Below are 18,042 nucleotides of genomic sequence, written 5' to 3' on the forward strand. Positions count from 1 at the left end.
GGTGTACCCCCTGTGGGCACTGGCAGACAGGTGTACCTCCTGTGGGCACTGACAGACAGGTGTACCTCCTGTGGGCACTGATAGACAGCTGTACCCCCTGTGGGCACTGACAGACAGCTGTACCCCCTGTGGGCACTGACAGACAGGTGTACCCCCCCAAGGGCACTGACAGACAGGTGTACCTCCTATGGGCACTGACAGACAGGTGTACCCCCTGTGGGCACTGGCAGACAGCTGTACCCCCTGTGGGCACTGGCAGACAGCTGTACCCCCTGTGGGCACTGACAGACAGGTGTACCCCCCCAAGGGCACTGACAGACAGGTGTACCTCCTATGGGCACTGACAGACAGGTGTACCCCCTGTGGGCACTGGCAGACAGCTGTACCCCCTGTGGGCACTGACAGACAGCTGTACCCCCTGTGGGCACTGGCAGACAGCTGTACCCCCTGTGGGCACTGGCAGACAGCTGTACCCCCTGTGGGCACTGGCAGACAGGTGTACCCCCTGTGGGCACTGGCGGACAGCTGTACCCCCTGTGGGCACTGGCGGACAGCTGTACCCCCTGTGGGCACTGGCAGACAGCTGTACCCCCTGTGGGCACTGGCAGACAGCTGTACCCCCTGTGGGTACCGACAGACAGCTGTACCCCCTGTGGGCACTGGCAGACAGCTGTACCCCCTGTGGGTACCTACAGACAGCTGTACCCCCTGTGGGCACTGACAGACAGCTGTACCCCCTGCTGCCCTCTTAGACCTTTTACCCAGCTCTGTCTGGCTGACGGATTTGGACAGATGAGCTTCTGTCATGAAGACACAATGCCCACAGGGCTGCACTGTGCAGGCATGGACTTGCAGCCAGGCTATCACTTTTCCTTCTCCAGTGACAGTGGGGAGAAAGGAGCAGCACTGCTGTGCAGACACAGGAGCTGAAGGTAGACCCAGTTTCGCTCTCAGCAGCATGAGAATCACCTGTGCCACCTGTGTAGGTCCCCCACACTCCCCCACCCTGTCTACCCCCCACCCCCTCCACCCTCCACCCCCACCCCACCCTCTCCACCCCCCACCCCACCCTCTCCACCCCCCACCCCACCTCACCACCCCTGAGGCCCCAGAGGCCCACGTCCACATTCCAGGCTGAGGCTCTAGCTCATGAACCTCATTAAGTGTGTCTAATACAGACACTGAAGTTACTGCCTGCCACCAAATAAGCAAGACGCTTGGCCAGATAGCCCACGAAGGAAGACCTTCCAGCAGGCAGGGGTGGAAAGCAGATACCAGTCCCGAGCCCAGGAAAGCTTTCCATGCTGTCTCTGGATGGGCACGGCCACACCCAGCTGAGATCAATAACTCTTCCTTGGTAGTTAGCACCAACCAGTGCCGAGCTTCCAATTACAGACACATATAAATACAATTGCACAGTTCTCAGAGAGGCATGCTGGCAAAGCTGGAGTCCCGGTATTTGGGAGACTAAGAAGGACTGCCGGGGTTCAAGGCCAGCCTGGACTACGAGATGAGATCCTGTGTAGTGAGAATTTTGGTTTCTTTTAAAACCCAGTTATGTCTACAAAGTGAGTCCAGGACAACCAAGGCTGCACAGAGAAACTTTGTCTTGAAAAAAAAAAAAGAAAAAAAAAAACCCAAAACCTCAAACCCAGTTATGTTATGTTATGTGATAGGTTTTTGTTTTAATTCCACGTATGGGATATGGGTTGCTTCAGATTGTCCACACTGCTAATTATGATTTGTATCTAGGTGGGGCACGACTTTGTCAATTGCAGATAATTTCTGCGAGTGTGTGACGTTTGGAATTGTGGGAACTTTTCAGAGGGTACATAAATGCCAATGCCCTGAGAGGGCCCAAGGGTGCTCCAAAGGGAGGCTGCTGCTGCTCCTCGCTTTGACGAGAAGTTGGAGCTATCCTGACCACAAAGACTGGACCTGCCCCAAAGAGCCCAATGGCCCTGAGCAGCAGGACGTGGTTTAAAGAGGTCTATGTACCTCTCCCCCCTAACCAACCCTCTTTCTCACCTGCCTAGTGTTGGGGGTTGGAAGAGACTGAGGTAGAGAGGGGGTAGATAAAGAACCCAATAAAGTAGCCAAAAATAAAAAATAAAAAAGTACAATCCTGTCTAAACAACAACAAAGACTGAAGAGAAAAGGCACAACTCTCCCTTTCTAGCCAGGCCTCAGGAGACTTCCCCTCGGCAGCAGGGCGCCTCTCTTAGGAAGGCACCTCCTTCATGGAGCAAAGTAACAAGGATAAGGGTCATTCTCAGCACGTGCACTCTAGCTGGTTGACGCAGCCACTGTGGCCACTACTCGCACTTTCTAGGTGGGGAAAAAACAAACAAACACCCGGAGATAGAGATTGCCCTAGCCTGCCCTAGCCAGAGGCAGAATCAGGGTTTCACACAGCCCAGGGTGGCCTTGAACTTACTGTGTAGCTAAGGACAACCTTGAGACTCTGCTCCTCCTGCCTTCACCTCTGCAGTGCTAGGATTACAGATGTGTGCCACCCGTGCCAGGTTCAGGCAGTGCCTGGGATCAAACTCAAGGCTTCATGCAAACTGGGCAAGCACTCTACCAAGCAAGCTCCACCCCCAGTAGCATCCTTGCTCAACAAGCACTGAGAGGCTCAGGCTCAGGCTCAGCAGTGGGAACCCTGGGCGATGTCCCCCAGCAGCCCCCTATTTATTTATTTATTTTATTATTTTTTAAAAAAAAACAGGGTTTCTCTGTGTAGCCTTAGCTGTCCTAGACTCACTTTGTAGACCAAGCTGGCCTCGAACTCACAGCGATCCGCCTGCCTCTGCCTCCCGAGTGCTGGGATTAAAGGTGTGCGCCACCACGCCCTGGCCCCAGCAGCCCTCCTTCCTGAAGCCGGTTGCCAGGGCCAGCTTTGTTTGATCCAGAGCCCCACGCAGCACCTCCACTCCTCACACAGATGCTACGACCCCCACCACCTGCCCCCCAGCACACGTCAGCACGGCCTTCTCGACAGCTGCCTGCCTTCCTCAATCTTCCCCTGAAGCTCCCCAGCCCCCCAGCCCCACACCGCTGCCTGCCTCCCACCCCGCACCCCCATCCTCCACTCTGGGAACCCTGTCTCCAACACCCAAGACTAACACTGGTCAGGGTCCTCTTGTTTTGGCACTGGGCACTGCTGGAAACAGGGACAGTGACTTCTGCCTCTGTGGACAGGGCCCAGTGTGAAGTCCCTTGAGGGGTCTTCCACTCAGGCAAACCACTCAGACTCTGGTTCAGTTCTCAAATAAGACGCTCACCCTTACACAGCCCCACTGGGTCTGACTATGAATAACTATGGCCAATTCAGTTTACAAACGGAGACAATGCAAATATTTTTGAGTTATTGAGCCCTTGTGTGGTCCTGGCACATTGAAAGCCGGGCAGCAATGCCCTGAGCTCAGGATGGAATGAACGGACCTCTGCCCACCCTCACTATTTTCCCACATGGGGGCATGGGTTCTAGAGAGGCATGGCAAGTGCATGCTAACTCCACACGGTCAGGCCTAGACAGGAAACGCAGGAGAGCCCGAGAACACTGCTGGGGTGTGGACACGCTCCCTGGCAGGCCCTGAACACAGGCTGGATCTTTAAGCAGGCTTAAGAGGCTCATCAGTCCCTAAGCTGGGTCAGTTGACATCTGGGGAGGAGGGAAAAGGAGAAGTAGGAAGGATTAAAGAGGGGGTGATCCTCCAGATGGGAAGAGCCACCCCTTCAGCGCACCAGGGGCCTCCCCACCACCCTCACCTGCCTGAGGACCAGAGCTCCACACTTCCTCCTCAGTGGGGCCGTTCTGAGAGGGGCCAAGGTGCTTCTGCTCTGGGTACTCTGGGGTGTGAGTAGTGACTGGAGCCAGGATGACTCAGGTTCAAGCCCCAGCTGATGCTCTGGTTTCAGGAAGCTCTTCCGCTTCCCACCCCTGCCTGCCCTCAACTGCCCAATTTGTACAAATGTCGATCAAAATGACTGCCCTGGGGAACGTGTGTTTAACTACAAAGCGTCAGCTGTTGACACCTGTGATCTGAAAAACACCAGACAACAGCTGATGCCAGGTGGCTGCCAGGTTAAGGAGCAGCATTCATACACTCTCCAAGATTCCAGAAAAGAGACAGACCCCAGCCGCTTCCACACCGCCCTGGGCTCTGGCAGCAACCTGGCCTTTGATGGACAAAGACAAACTGTTGAGGGTTTCTGCTTCTGAGTTCTTTGCCTACTTATTAGTTTGTGTTTTGAGATAGGGTTTTGCTATACAGCCCAGGCTGGCCTTGAACTCATTATGTAGGCTAGGCTGAGCTCAAACTCGCAGCACTGATGTTCCTGCCTTAGCCTCCTGAGTGCTAGAAGTCCAGGCATGCACCACAACGTCTGCCTTAATGAACTCTTCACTTGAAGTCACTGTAAATGTATGTAAAAGCTGCAAGAGTAAAGGGGCTAGAAAGATGGCTCAGAGGTTAAGAGCACTTTAAGAGCACTGTTCTTCCAGAGGTTCAGTTCCCAGCACCCACAACCACCTGCAACTCCAGTTCCAAGGGAGGCAACTCCCTCTTCTGACCTCGCAGGGACCAGGCACATATACAGTACACATATATACACGGGAAAAATACTCATACACATAAAATAAATAAATCTATTGAAAGTTTTTTATTTTTCTTTTTTTTAAGGTTTATTTATTTTTTTATTGTGCACTGGTGTTCTGCCTGCATGTATGTCTGTGGCAAGGGTGCCTGATCCTCTGGGACTGGAGTTGACAGACAGCTGTGAGTTGTCATGTGCGTGCTGGAAACTGAACTCAGGTCCATCCGGGAGAGCGGTCAGTGCTCTTAACTACCATGGAACCATCTCTCCAACCCTATTTTTGGTTTTTCTAAAGAGAGTTTCTTTGTGCAGCCCTGGCTGTCCTGGAACTCGCTCTACAGACCAAGCTGGCATTGAACTCAAAGAAAGATCTGCCTGCCTCTGTCTCCCGAGTGATGGAAGTAAAGGTATGTGCCACCATGTCCAGCTAAAGAAGTTATTTTTAAGTTGCAAGAGTAAGAACAGTAAAAAGTGTCCCCAAGTAGCCCTCAACCACCGTGTCCCATACTGCCATGTCTCCTCCCTATCCCCCACACAAACACACACTCCCCACATAACCACTTAAGAGCGAACATTTCAGCATACATTTGCCAGAACTAAGGACATCTTGGTAGTCCTAAACGACTTTCCATCTGTATTGGTTCAAATTAATTTCCGAGTCCTACAGTTGACACGCTACTAGCTCAGGCCACCCAGTACCAGGGCACCACACTTCCCCCGGAGCAGCCGAACGCAAACAGCTCCCTCAGCACTCACGTCCTCACCCCAGCTCTGAGCTGTGTGAATGGATGCACAGCAGCGCATGTTGTGTTGATTGGCATTGACTTTGCACCAGACATGTCCTGGGCCTTTTCCATGAGTCACTCATGGACTCCTCATACTAACAACACTAGACCTTCAGGGACATGAGCTTAAGGAGAGTCCGCAACTGGCCAATGTCAGCAACTGACCAAGGTCAGAGAGCAACAGGTGCCGCGCTGGGATCAGCGTTCAGGTGGTTAGGCTGCCTCTCCCCATAGCCACACACCTATACACTGTCTACAGGATGCAGGGCGGCAGTGCTCTGGGCTTCCAGGAAAACCAACCCTACACCTCAGGTGGCATGTGGTTGTGAGGAAACTGGATGAGAGAGGAAGTCTAGTACAACTCAGGACAAAAACAAAAAACAAAAAAAAACCTCAGCCCAGAAAAAGATGACAACCCAAGCCTGGTCAAGGGGTACATGCTTTTAATCCCAGCACTCAAGAGGCAGAGGAGGGAACTCTGTGAGTTCAAGACCAGCCTGTCTATATACAGAGTTTCAAACCTATCATAGCTGCATAAGAAGACCCTGGAGAAAGGGGTGGGGAAGAGAGGGAAGGAAGGAAGGTATCCTGAGGCCACAGCTGCTGCTGATGTGGCTTTCCTCTGGGCACCAGCAGTGTTTGGGAGACTAAGACCCAGAGAGACCAATGTCTGGTCTCCCAACACTTCACAGAGAAGCTGGCACCTCCTGGGGCAGATGCTTCTGTTGGGAAGACGCAAAGCCACGCAATAAACCCGATACAGCTTCCCACAGCCGTGACCCCAAGGTAGGTAAGGCAGAGGATGGACCAGCTGCAAAGCCTACAGAGCCAGGTGTGCTGGGCAGGCGGATGAGGCGCAGGGCCAGCTTGGGCCTCACAGTAAGACCCTGTTTCTACAATCAAGGGCTGGGATGTCACTCAGCGGCGAAAGAGAGCCTGCCCAGCAGGCCCAAGGCCCTGGGTTCCACCCCAGCACAGCAAAAAATGGAGTCTGCACGCATGATATTCTGCACCCAGCTCCTAGGAAAGCAGACCCCCTGTCCCCTTCTGTCATTAAATCTGTGGTCCCCGTATCTGAGGAGCCCAATCAAGGGTAGAAATACCTCCAGGCCTCTCCCCTGAGCCCTGAAAAGGTGAGTGCAGGAAAATCACTTTACCCTATGAGCCAAATCTCTACAGGCAAAAACTAAAATAATGTTAAGAGTTGAATCAGATAATGTTCATGAAACACTCTGCAGACAATAAAACATTCATTCAAAATGCTTTCCCTTCCCAGAAGTCAAAAAGCAAATGTTTTGACAGCCATGTGACAAGCGGCAAACACTACCATATTCCTCCAGGTTCTTCCCTCTGCCAATATTTACTCACAGCGCCATGCCAGTCGGAGATGCTGGCTCCTTACGCCGAGCTGGAGTGGGCACCACAGTAAGCTACCCATCAGTGCACACCCTAGCCTGTCCTGCCCACCTCCGAAACTGTGACTTGAACCTAGCTAGAGCCTTGCACACGGGACACAAATGCGCCCGCCCGGGGCTGCAACTCCCAATCTCTTCCTTCTTACTTGTACATTTGGATCACAGTCTCACTGAATTGCACACACTGGCTTTGAACTCACTCCCTCTGTAGCCCAGGGAAGCCTGGGATTTACTGTCCTCCTGCTCCCTGCTCCTAATTTTCTTTCCAAAGCCCTAGGAAGTGCCAAATGTATCCCCCCAATATGAGGCCCAAGCAGGCGGGTCTTACATCTTCTCTTCTGTAGCGTTGGGGATGGAGCCAGGCCTCCCGGGCATGCCATGCAAGCATCCTTCCTCTGGGTGCCTGTCCTCCAGCACTTACCAGTGCAGAAGAGACTCACACCTGCCCCCCTTGCACACAGACTACCTGCTGCAGCAGCAACCGGCTTCCCCTGCAAGAGTCAAGGGCCTCAGCAGCCTCAATCGCTTTTTCTTAGGGGTGTCTCCCGACTTTCGGGGGCCTGATTTGAGAGTGTGATACAGCGCTAAACCCTCCACTCCCTACACAACACTCACTGCAGAGCTTTCCCCACAGACCCAGTGCTAAATCCATGATCCGGCTTTCCCCGTGATAAAGCCCCCAGGAAGTACAGGGTAAAGTGTGGGATTATACCCAAACCAGCCAGGCCGGAGGACCCACTTTGCCCTTCACCCATGAGGCGGCAGAATTTCCATCTTAAATGTAAACCATCAGCACCCAAAATCCATTGTGTGACAGTCAATTTCTGGTTTGAAATAAACTTCTGCAAATGCGGCAACCAAATTCCAACAGCTAATAGGGACTTTCCCTTGATATTCCCGTCTGGTTCACTCAGCGCCTCTTTAGACTGACTGAAACACGAGGTTGGTACCCACGTCCTGAAAGCTGGGTATGGTCTACCGCAGGGTGTTGTTGAAGCAGGCTACAAACCAAGGCTGTCACCCAGCCCAGCGCTCCCTGCTTCTCCCAGCCTGCTGAGGGCACTGAGCCCGCAAACTTCTATGCTGTACTTTACAGTAGGGTATGGTGCAACGTCAGAGGGCAATCACCTGACACTGACATTTAAATAAATATTTATATTTGATGCAGAGATGAGTTATAAAACATATGATATATACTTTCATTTTCTTTATTTAGAATGGTAGTAAAGAAACTAGGAAATAGTGGTGCACACCTTTAATCCCAGCACTGGAAAGGCAAAGACAGCCAGACCTCTGTGAATTTGGCGCCAACCTGGTCTACACAGCAAATTCCAGGCCAGCCAGGGCTACACAGAGATTCTGTGTAAAAAAAAAAAAAAACAACCAACCAACCAAACAAACAAACAAAAAAAAAACACCACCAAAAACATGAAATAGCAATTTGGGGGTGGGGTAGGGTTGAGACAGGGTTTTTCTGTGTAGCCTTCTCTGTGTAGCCTTGACTGTCCTGGACTTGTTTTGTAGACCAGGCTGGCTTCGAATTCAGAGATCCACCTGCCTCTGCCTCCCAGGTACTGGGATTAAAAGTGTGTGCCACCATTACCCGGTGAAATAGCAATTTTTTTTTTCTTTTTTGAGTCATGGTTTCTCTGCATAGCCTTGGCTCTATAGACCAGGCTGGCCTCGAACTCAAAGATCCACCTGCCTCTGCCTCTGCCTCCCAAGTGCTACCTTTGATCAAAAGTATGGGCCATCACTGACTGGCAAAATAACAATTAAAAAAAAAAAACCAATGACAAGTCTAGGGGAAAATAAGTGCAGAAGGATCAAGGTTTCCGTTGTGGGTTGTTGGTTTTGCCTCCTTCTGTTTGATAGAGGGGCTCGTGTGACCGAGGCTGGCTTCTCACACCTCAGTGTATTTCTGAAGACGGCCTTGAACTCTTAGACCCTCCTGCTTCCTGAACGCTGGCGTTGCTGGCTCCACACTCTGGCTTCGACTGTAGTTTTGCTTTGTGGTTGTGTTTTGGAGACAGAGACTCCAATAGCCCATTACACATATACACAATAAACTACCTAGAGCAAGAAGAACCACGAGACAATCAGGAATTATATAAATGTTACATTCACAGTGTTTTGGCTGTTTGTATTTGGCAGTCTCGAAGAAAGTATCTTTCCTATCTTGGTAAGTTTAAAATTCTGAATGTAAATCAATATCTGACATATTTCATCATTATCCACGTAAAACATCTATCTGGACCTAAAAACCCTTTAACCCCTCAACAACTAAGCTTAATCGTAAAACTAATCTATTTACTCTTCTACTCCATCAGAGACTTGAGAAGGAATAAAATTAATACCTGAGTATACAGGGAGTGCAGGTTAGCAGCTTCCCACATGAGAAGACGACAGAGACAGTTTGCTGCCTGAACAGTCACCCAGCACTCGCTATAACTCTGGAGCATCATCTTCAGCCCTCCAGCCCAATATATCTGACAGACACATTTGTGAGGCAGGAGCTATTGAGGCCTTGGGTACCCTGCAAGCTTGCCCATTTTAAGGCAGAATTCTGAATGGAACGCTTCGCAGATTTCTTGCGCAGGGACCATGCTAATCTTCTCTATATTGTTCCTGTTTTAGTTTATGTGCTGCCGAAGAGCGCACGACCTTCAACTCTTCCTTCCTACTCCCAAGTGCTCAGCTCAGCGTGCTGCCCCACCCACTTTACTACAGTCCTTCCAATGGCTCCCTCCCCTTTCAATAAAGGGCCTTCCATTTTTCACTTTGCACTTGGGACCGGAAAGTTAACATTTCTGGCTCTGCCCCTAGAAGGTTTACCTGTCACAGTTGCAGGGGAAACAACAACAGTGTCACTCCAAGCGTTCAGTGTACTTTTCTGTGTGCTTGGTTGGTTGGTTGGTTGGTTTGGTTTTGAAGACAGGGTTTCTCTGTGTAACTGTGACTGTCCTGGGCTCGCTCTGTAGACCAGGCTAGCCTCAAATTGATAGAGATCTGCCACCAACCACCACCACCACCACCACCGGCCAGCCTTCAGTGTACCATTCCTAAGTCCTATTGCCTCAGAAACGGCACCTGCACAGGATGACCCCACAAGCCCCCAAAGATAAGGCTGGAAGACCAGAGGCTAAGTGGCCTTTTGTATGATCAGTTGGCCCCCGTCAGTTTGACTTGGAGCAAAGTCAGAAGATGCCAACGCCTTGAAGCCAGGGAAAGACGTGGTCTAGTACAACAGCCAATAGATGAGGAAATCCCCAGATGCAAAGCACTGAGCTCATGAGACCAAGGAGCCAGAAAGGGCTGCCAGAGCCTCTACTGGCCAGGCTTGTGCTTTGAGGGTTGCTGTTGACAATGAGTGACTACATCCAAGATTCCTGGGTCCAAACACCAGCCCCAACAGGCCCACTCCTGGCTTCCCTGCATCTCTTCCACACACAAGACTCCTCTTCAGGCAGAAATTTAGAAAGACTGGACCACTTAATGATTGCCCAAGGTTTCTTGGGGACACAGCCTTTAACATAAATGCAGGGGGTGGGTGTAGGTCCAAGTCTAGGCTGGGTGCCAAAGCCTCAGAAACACTGAACATGTCTGCCCTCAAGAAGCAGCCTTTGAGCAGGGTGTGGTGCATCCTACCCCACCCCCAAGCACACAAGTGACTAAGATAAGAGGACCATTCCCAGAGCAGCCTTACAGCTGCGCCTACGCCTCAGACCTGTAAAATTCCAACTACTTGGGAACTCAGGCAGGAAGATTGTAAGTTCAAGGCTGGCCTGGGCAACGGAGCGAGAGTCTGTCTCAAAATGAAAACTAAACAAATGCTTGGTGGGGGGTGGGCATAGCTTCCTGATAGAGCGTTTGCCTAGCACGCTTGAGGACTAGGGTTCAGTACATGAGGCTCTGTCTCAAAACAAAGCAAACAGCTAGGTACAATGACACACACCTATAACCTAGCACCAGGAGAGCTGAGGCAGGAGGAATGCTACATGCTCCACACCAGCTGGGAGTGAGGCCTTGTCTCTAAGTAAATAAATCTAATGACACCTACGAATAGCAATAGAAGTTCCTGGTATTTTGCTCCAAGAACTCAAAAAGATTAAGTTAGAAAGTTCAAAGCCAGCCTGGGATACTGCAAGACCCTGTCCTTTAAAAAAAAAAAAAAAAAAAGAATAAGGCTAGGCTAGGCATGGTGGCACACGTTTCTGACGCCTGCACTTGGGAGGCAAAGGAAGGTGGATCTACTGAGTTCTGGGTCACCCTGGTCTACAGAGTGAGTTCCAGGAAAGGCAGAGCTACAAAGTGAGACCTGTATCAAAAACAGTAACAAGGGGCTAGAGAGACGATGGCTCGCTGGCTGTTCTTTCAGAGGACCCAGGCTCAGTTCCCAGCACCCACACGGCCGCTCACAACTGTAACTCCAGCTCCCAGTGATCCAACACCCTCACACAGACATGCACACAGACAAAACAAAACAAACACAAAAGAGGCTTCCTAGCACTCAGGAGACAAAAGGCAGGACAGCTCTCAGAGTTCAAGGCCATCCTTGATATGCAGCAAGATAAGACCCTTATATCATTATTATAATTATTGGTGTGGATAACACTATCATAACTACTATTACATTTGCTATCCAACCAAAAGACTCATGGCAAAACGGGAAACATCTCAAAGCACAAAATCTCTTCGTAAAGGGCATGTCCACACCACCTGGCCTGCAGCTGAGAGAAGCATTAATGCAAAAACATAGCCAAAAGTGTAGAAATAAACTAAAACTCTTATTTCACAGGTCAGGGTTTTCTGTTTCAAGAAACAGACTCTAAGTCAAAATGTCCACTGAACAGGACGCAGCGGCACGCACCTGTGACCCCAAATCTGAGCAGATGGAGACAAGATGACCCTGAACTCAAGTGCAGCCTAAGGACCACAGCAAGATCTTGTCTCAGAAAACCAAAAGCTGGGGACAGAGCTTGGAGGTGACACTCCTGACTGAAGGCGAGGGACAACAAGGCTTGGAGATGACACGCTTATCTAATGTGTGACATGGCTGGGGTCACAGCCCAGCACTTGGGGAGAGGGGACTTATGAGGCAGAAGGTCCCTGAGCGAGTGGAGGTGGGTGGGAAAAGGACTGAGGATAACTGAGATCAGAACACAGTATACAACCGCCAGGACCTGGAATCCCCTGGGAGACACGCTTCCGGCACGTTTCTGACCACGCCTGTGAGAGATTATTGGGCTTCCTTAAACAGAAAGAGAAAGACTCACCCAGAAAGTAGGAGGCACCCACCACTCCTGGGCTGACAAAGGAGACGGCTGAGTCAGCACTTTCGTTGTCCCCCGCCTGTCAGAGCCAGGTGACCAGCTGCTTCAAGTTCCTGCCACCCTGACTTCCCTGCCCTGGCAGACGGTAACCTCCACTGTGAGCCAGGGTAAGCCCTTCTGTGGTAGTACGAGTAGGTGCCGCACGCCTTAGAGCCCAGCCCTCGGGAGGCAGAGGCAGGCTGATCTCTGTGAGTTCAAGGTCAGCCTGGCCTACAGCCAAGGCTACACACATAAAAACCCTGTCTCAAACAAACAAACAAACAAAAGGGCTGCAGAGATGGTTCAGTGGTTAAGAGCGCCACCTGCTCTTCCAGAGGTTCTGAGTTCAACTCCCAGCACCCACATGGTGGCTCACAACCATGTGTCATGAGATCTGATGCCCTCTTCTGCAGATAAAGCACTCACATGCGATAAATAAAATAAATAACTCTTAAAAAAATAAAAACACAAAAAACAAAAACAAAAAACGGAATGGCCTCCACTGGCTCACATTTCTGAGTCACCAGGGAATTGATCGGTTTGAAAGGACTGGAGTATCAGGAGGCGTGTCCCTGCTGAAGCGGGTGTGCCCTTGTTCGAAGAACTGTGTCACTGGGGGTGGGCTTTGAGGTTTCAGAACCCAATAACAGGTCCAGTCAGTCTCTGTCTGTCTCTGTCTCTCTCTCCCTCTCTCCCTCCTTCCTACCCCCCAACCCCCCCACCCCCCACCCGTCTCTCTGCCTCTCTTGTCTCCCTCTCCCTCCCTGTGAAGCAGCATGCAGCTATTGGTCCAGCACCATGCTCGCTGCCCCGCTCCCTGCCATGGTGATAAGCAAGTCCCCAGTGTTTTCCTTTTTTAGAGTTGCCTTGATCACGGTGTCTCTTCACAGCCATAGACCAGTGACTAAGACACCTTCATCCCGCAAATTGTTTCTGTCCAGACATTTCACCACAGCAACAGGAAAGAAACTAAGGCACGCATGTATGACACTGTCAAAGAGTTGAAAGAAAAACAAATCCCACCACTGTTAACTATCAGGAACAACGGATGCATCATCCTAAAAACTCCACGTGACTCTCCTGCCTATTAAGGAAACAAAGTCAGCCATGCCACTGTTCTGTTTCTGACTCTTACTAGAGGATCTTCCCCACCTCCCAAAAATGACACATTCAGAAATGCTCATGGCCACTCTGAGAAAGCAGGCAGAGCTGGGCAGTTGGCTCAGTAAGCAAAGGTGCCCACCACCAACCCTGACAACCACCTGCGGGTGATCCCCCTTCCCCAGGAACCACGATACAAGGAGAAAACCGACTCCCCAAAATTGTCCCCTAACTTCTACACACCCTTTAGTACATTATGGCACACCAATGCACGCGCTCTCCCCCCCCAACATAGTAACTTTTTTTTTTTTTAATAATCCACAAATTCAGGCTAGAGAGATGGCTCAGAGGTTAAGAGCACTGGCTGCTCTTCCTGAGGTACTGAGTTCAATTCCCAGCAACCACATGGTGGCTCACAACCATCTAAAATGAGATCTGGCCGGGAGTGATGGTGCACGCCTTTAATCCCAGCACTCAGGCGGCAGAGGCAGGTGGATCCCTGTGAGTTCAAGGCCAGCCTGGTCTACAATGTGAGTCCAGGACAGCCAAGGCCACACAGAAACCCTGTCTTGAAAAACCAAAAATAAAATAAAATGAGATCTGATTTCCTCTTCTTGTGTGCATGAAGACAGGGCCCTCATATACATAAAATAAATAATTAATAGTTAAATAGTCTATGAACTCTTTAGAAAGCAGATAGATGCAAAACTTTGGGTGTGGGGACAAGAAGGAAAATAATTAGTCACAAATCTGGAGGCCTCTTCAGGGAAACCATCATACAGAAAACACAACAGCTACCATAGGATCCCAGCCTATCAGCCCCAGCAGCCTTTGAGAGTAGGGTCTGTGCTGGGTAGCCATTTCCAGCAGGCATAGGATGGAGGGTGTTGTAAGAAAGGGACAGAATTACCAAAGAACGGCAGCACGGATGAAAACCGGATGCTGGGACAACAGCCTACAGTCTTACAGATGGCACAAATGCCAGCTCAAGGCTGTACCACTACTACTGCCCCCAGGGGCGACCTTGAGATGCATGCCTAGACTGGTCCCTCTCACCGCCACAGAAACTCTGCTCCAGTAACTGCCCAGCCTTTTTCCTCAACCGTTGCTTTTTCCCTCTCCCACCAGGACAAAAGGTGTTACACAGTATTTCCCCCAAAAGAGCAAATCCCTCCTCAATCCACACCCTCTCCAACTGCTGGCCAATGTCCGCTGCCCTTCCTGGACAGGTGTCCTACCTACTTCCTCTGCCATGGGCTCCAGTCACCTGTCCTGAGGCCCCTGTGGCTACACATCTTCTTCCCCCCCCAGAACCTCCTCTTAAGGTTTGCCTTTCCTCAGCTCAAACATTACACACCTCCAGGCTCAGAGCACTGTGCTGTCAAGTCGCCTGGGAAGACGGACCCTTGGCTGGAAGGATTGCCTCCCGTGGGCACGTCTATGGGAAGCTGTCTTCATTGATGAGTGACGTGAAGGCCCAGCCTACTGTGGACCACACTATCCTAGACACATGAGCTTAAGAAAAGTGGACAAAGCCGAGTGTGGTGGCGCATGCCTTTAATCCCAGCACTCAGGGAGGCAGAGGCAAGTGGATCTCTGTGAGTTCGAGGCCAGCCTGGTCTACAAAGCGAGCCCAGCACAGCCAAGGCTACACAGAGAATCCCTGTCTCTGAAAAACAAAAACAAAAACAAAAAGAGAGAGAGAAAAAGATAAAAGGAAGGAAAGAAGGAAAGAAGGAAGGAAGGAAGAAAAAGAAAAGTAGACCAGCAAGCCAGAGTGAGCCAGTAAGCGGCCTTCCTCCGCAGTTTCCGCTTCAGGCCCTACTCTGTCTGGCTTACTTCCGGGATGAACTGGAACAGGAAGGAAAAGCTGCAGTAAACCCTTTTCTTCCCTGATTTCCTTCACTATGCTTTTGATCATGGTAGGTTTTTGGTGGTGTTTTGTTTTGTTGCATCAGGGTTTCTCTGTGTAGCCCTGGCTGTCCTGGACTTGCTTTATAGACCAGGCCTCGAACTAAGAGGCCTGCCTCTGCCTCTCAAGTGCTGGGATTAAAGGTGTGCACCACCACACCTGGCTAAAATAAGGTCTTTTTTTTTTTAAAGATTTATTTATTATTTATACAATATTCTGCCCTCATGTGTGCCTGCCTGTCAGAAGAAGGCACCAGATCTCATTATAGATGGTTGTGAGCCACCATGTGGTTTCTGGGAATTGAACTCAGGACCTTTGGAAGAACAGACAGTGCTCTTAACCTCTGAGCCATCTCTCCAGCCCTGGCCTTTTTTTTTTTTTTAATCATCTATTCACGCCTGTTTCTCCCCAGCCTTCTCATCTCAAAGATATGGGTACCAGCCACTCAAGTACTTTAAGAGGTGTGTGTGTGTGTGTGTGTGTGTGTGTGTGTGTGTGTGTGTGTGCTCCTGTGTGCACAGGTGCACATGTGCATGAAAGCCTGAAGCCAAGCCAACCTCACATGTTGTTTCTCAGATGTCTACCTTCTTTTTTGAGACAAAGTCTCTCACCGGGACCTGGGGCTTGCAGATTACGATAGGATGACTTGGCAGCAAGCCCCAGATTTTCCCGTCTCTGCCTCCGCACTGCTAGGATTGCAAGTGCACATTACTACACCTGGATTTTTTACGGAATTTAATATGTGTCCTCATGCATGCATGACAAGAACTTTATGAACGATCTCCCAGGTCCCCTCGGAGTCACTTTTGACCGTTCTTTCTCTCAGTATCCGATCTGTTGGAAAAGTCTGTAAACACTACGTCCGAAGCACAGCCTGAACCTGCACAGCCTGAACCTGCACAGCCTGAACCTGCACAGCCTGAACCTGCCTACTGTCCTCCATCTGTGCTCCCCCCTCCACTACGGTCTTCTCTGGACCACAGCCACCTGCTCTTGCTCCCCTGCCTCCCTGGCACAGCTGTCCACCCACACCCCACTCTCCCTAAAACTGCAAAGCATAGCGTGCCACTTCCCTGCTTAAAAACCAGAGCTCTCCCTAGGCTCAGAACAACGCTCAGCATCTCTTTACCCTAGCCCAGTTTCAGCCTTTGCCTCCCTTCCTCTGACCTTTAGTGCCACTCTCTCCCTTGGTCACCACCTTCAAGCCACGCAAGCCTTCTTTGCTCATTGGACTTAAAGGCTTTTGTACTTTAAACATGTTCTGAAATGATTTGTCCCTACTGGTCACCACAGCAAGGGTCCTTCTTGTCATTCAAACTCCAAATGTCACCTGCTCATAAAAAGTCATCAGAACCTTCCAATGCAACCAGTCATCCAATCACTCCGACTCACGTCCCCTTGTGTTAATTTTCTGCACGGCAGTACAACCACCACCTGCTACTCTTATTTGCTGTTTCCTTTTCTCCAGTGGATTACAAATCGGCCAAGAGGAACAGTGAGCACCTTCCTTCCATACATCTTACCCATCAGTCTCGGCCTCTATGCAAGAGTCCCAAGCGGTGAAGGAGGCAGGGACTTTCCCTCCATGTTCCGACGCAGGGCTAAACAGTGTATCCAAGTTGGTGAAGAAATGAATTCTGAGTCAAGGTCCCCCACAGTACAACTAGCGCCAGTCAAACCAACGGCCTACAGACCTTTGGCTGGTTCATTCATTCCATAAACAAACATTTACCGACCTCCCACTCTACGCCAGGCTCTAGGGCAAAGGATCAAAGGCAAGTTCTGCCTCCCAGGGGCTACAGAAAACACTGCGAGGAACGCTGCAACGCAGGCACCTCCCCAGAGTGGGAAAGACGACGGCACGCGTGTCCCCTTACGGCTTCGAGATCAGACCCACGCGGCCCTACAAACCCAGAGTCAACTAACTGGTGGGGCAGCGCCCCGGGGCTCAGGCGGCAAAGCTCCCGCTCTGCTAGCCCAGACACAGCCGACCGTCCGCGTTCCTCCGCGTTCGGCGCCCGCCGAAGACTCGCGGGTCGAGTTCCAGGAACACCATTGGCTGACCGGGAGCCCCACCCCCCTCCCTCCGCCGCGGAGCCGGGATGCCGCGGCCCGGGTCGCGCTCCGACTCTCCCGGGCGAGCCCAGCCAGCGCGGCTAGACACCACCCGCCACCAGCAACGGCGGCCCCTCCCCCTCCCCCACGCCCAAGCCCTCGGGCCACACTCCGGGACCCACGCGTGCCCGACCCCCTGACACCCGCCGCTGTGCCTAGCGCATGCCCCCGGGGTAGGCGTGTCCCGGGAGCCGTGGAGTTCGCCGGCCGGGCTACTTGGCGGGAGGGACCGGGCAGGCCCCCTGCGGCGCTGCGGAGCCCGCCACCTTCGGGCCCACGGGCGCCGAGCCGGCCCAGGCTGCGGGGGGACAAGTCAGGTGCGGCCGCCGCGCGGGCTCACTCACTCGATGAAGAAGCTGGCGCCCTCCTCCGTGAAGCCCTCCTCCCAGCCGCGCGGCAAGTCTGCGTGAAAGGCGAGGAAAAGTCGGTCAAACTCGCGCGGCCGTGGGAACCGGCCCCCTCCCCGCGCGCCCCCACCCCCGGCCGGCCCCGGGCGCCCACCTGAGCGGATCATGTGACCCGAGTTGACCGGCTCGCCGGTACGCGGGTGCAGCCAGGTTGTGCAGCGGAGCTGGTCACTGCGGGAGAGGTGCACCTGTTAGCTCCACCGCCACGCCCGCCCGCCCGCGGCCCCAGCCCCCGACCCCGCCCGAGTGCCGCCGCCGCCCCTCGCGCACTTGATAAAGAAGACGCGGCCGTCCCGACACACGCCGTACGACCAGTGCTCAGGTAGGGTGTCCCGCCCGACCGCCGCCGCCATGTTCGCCCCAGCTCCCGAGCCCCGGGCCGAGGAGGGGGGTGGG

The 18,042-nt window shown here is 52.0% G+C and overlaps 1 protein-coding gene across 6 annotated transcripts in view; it reads right to left on the reverse strand.

Moving 5' to 3' along the window:
- PLEKHA7 (pleckstrin homology domain containing A7) overlaps window positions 1–18,042 on the reverse strand; it is a 203,595-nt gene extending 185,553 nt beyond the window's left edge. For all 6 annotated transcript variants that reach the window (XM_084771585.1, XM_084771588.1, XM_084771586.1 and 3 more), the window contains exons 1-3: window positions 17,917–18,042; window positions 17,741–17,817; window positions 17,584–17,641 (exon numbers count right to left, since the gene is read on the reverse strand). In XM_084771585.1, the coding sequence (XP_084627711.1) occupies window positions 17,584–17,641; window positions 17,741–17,817; window positions 17,917–17,999 (218 nt within the window). In that variant the 5' untranslated portion in view covers window positions 18,000–18,042. The remainder of the gene's footprint in view (window positions 1–17,583; window positions 17,642–17,740; window positions 17,818–17,916) is intronic.

Source organism: Acomys minous, assembly GCF_964271855.1.
Source record: "Acomys minous genome assembly, chromosome: 2".
Classification (NCBI taxonomy): domain Eukaryota; kingdom Metazoa; phylum Chordata; class Mammalia; order Rodentia; family Muridae; genus Acomys; species Acomys minous.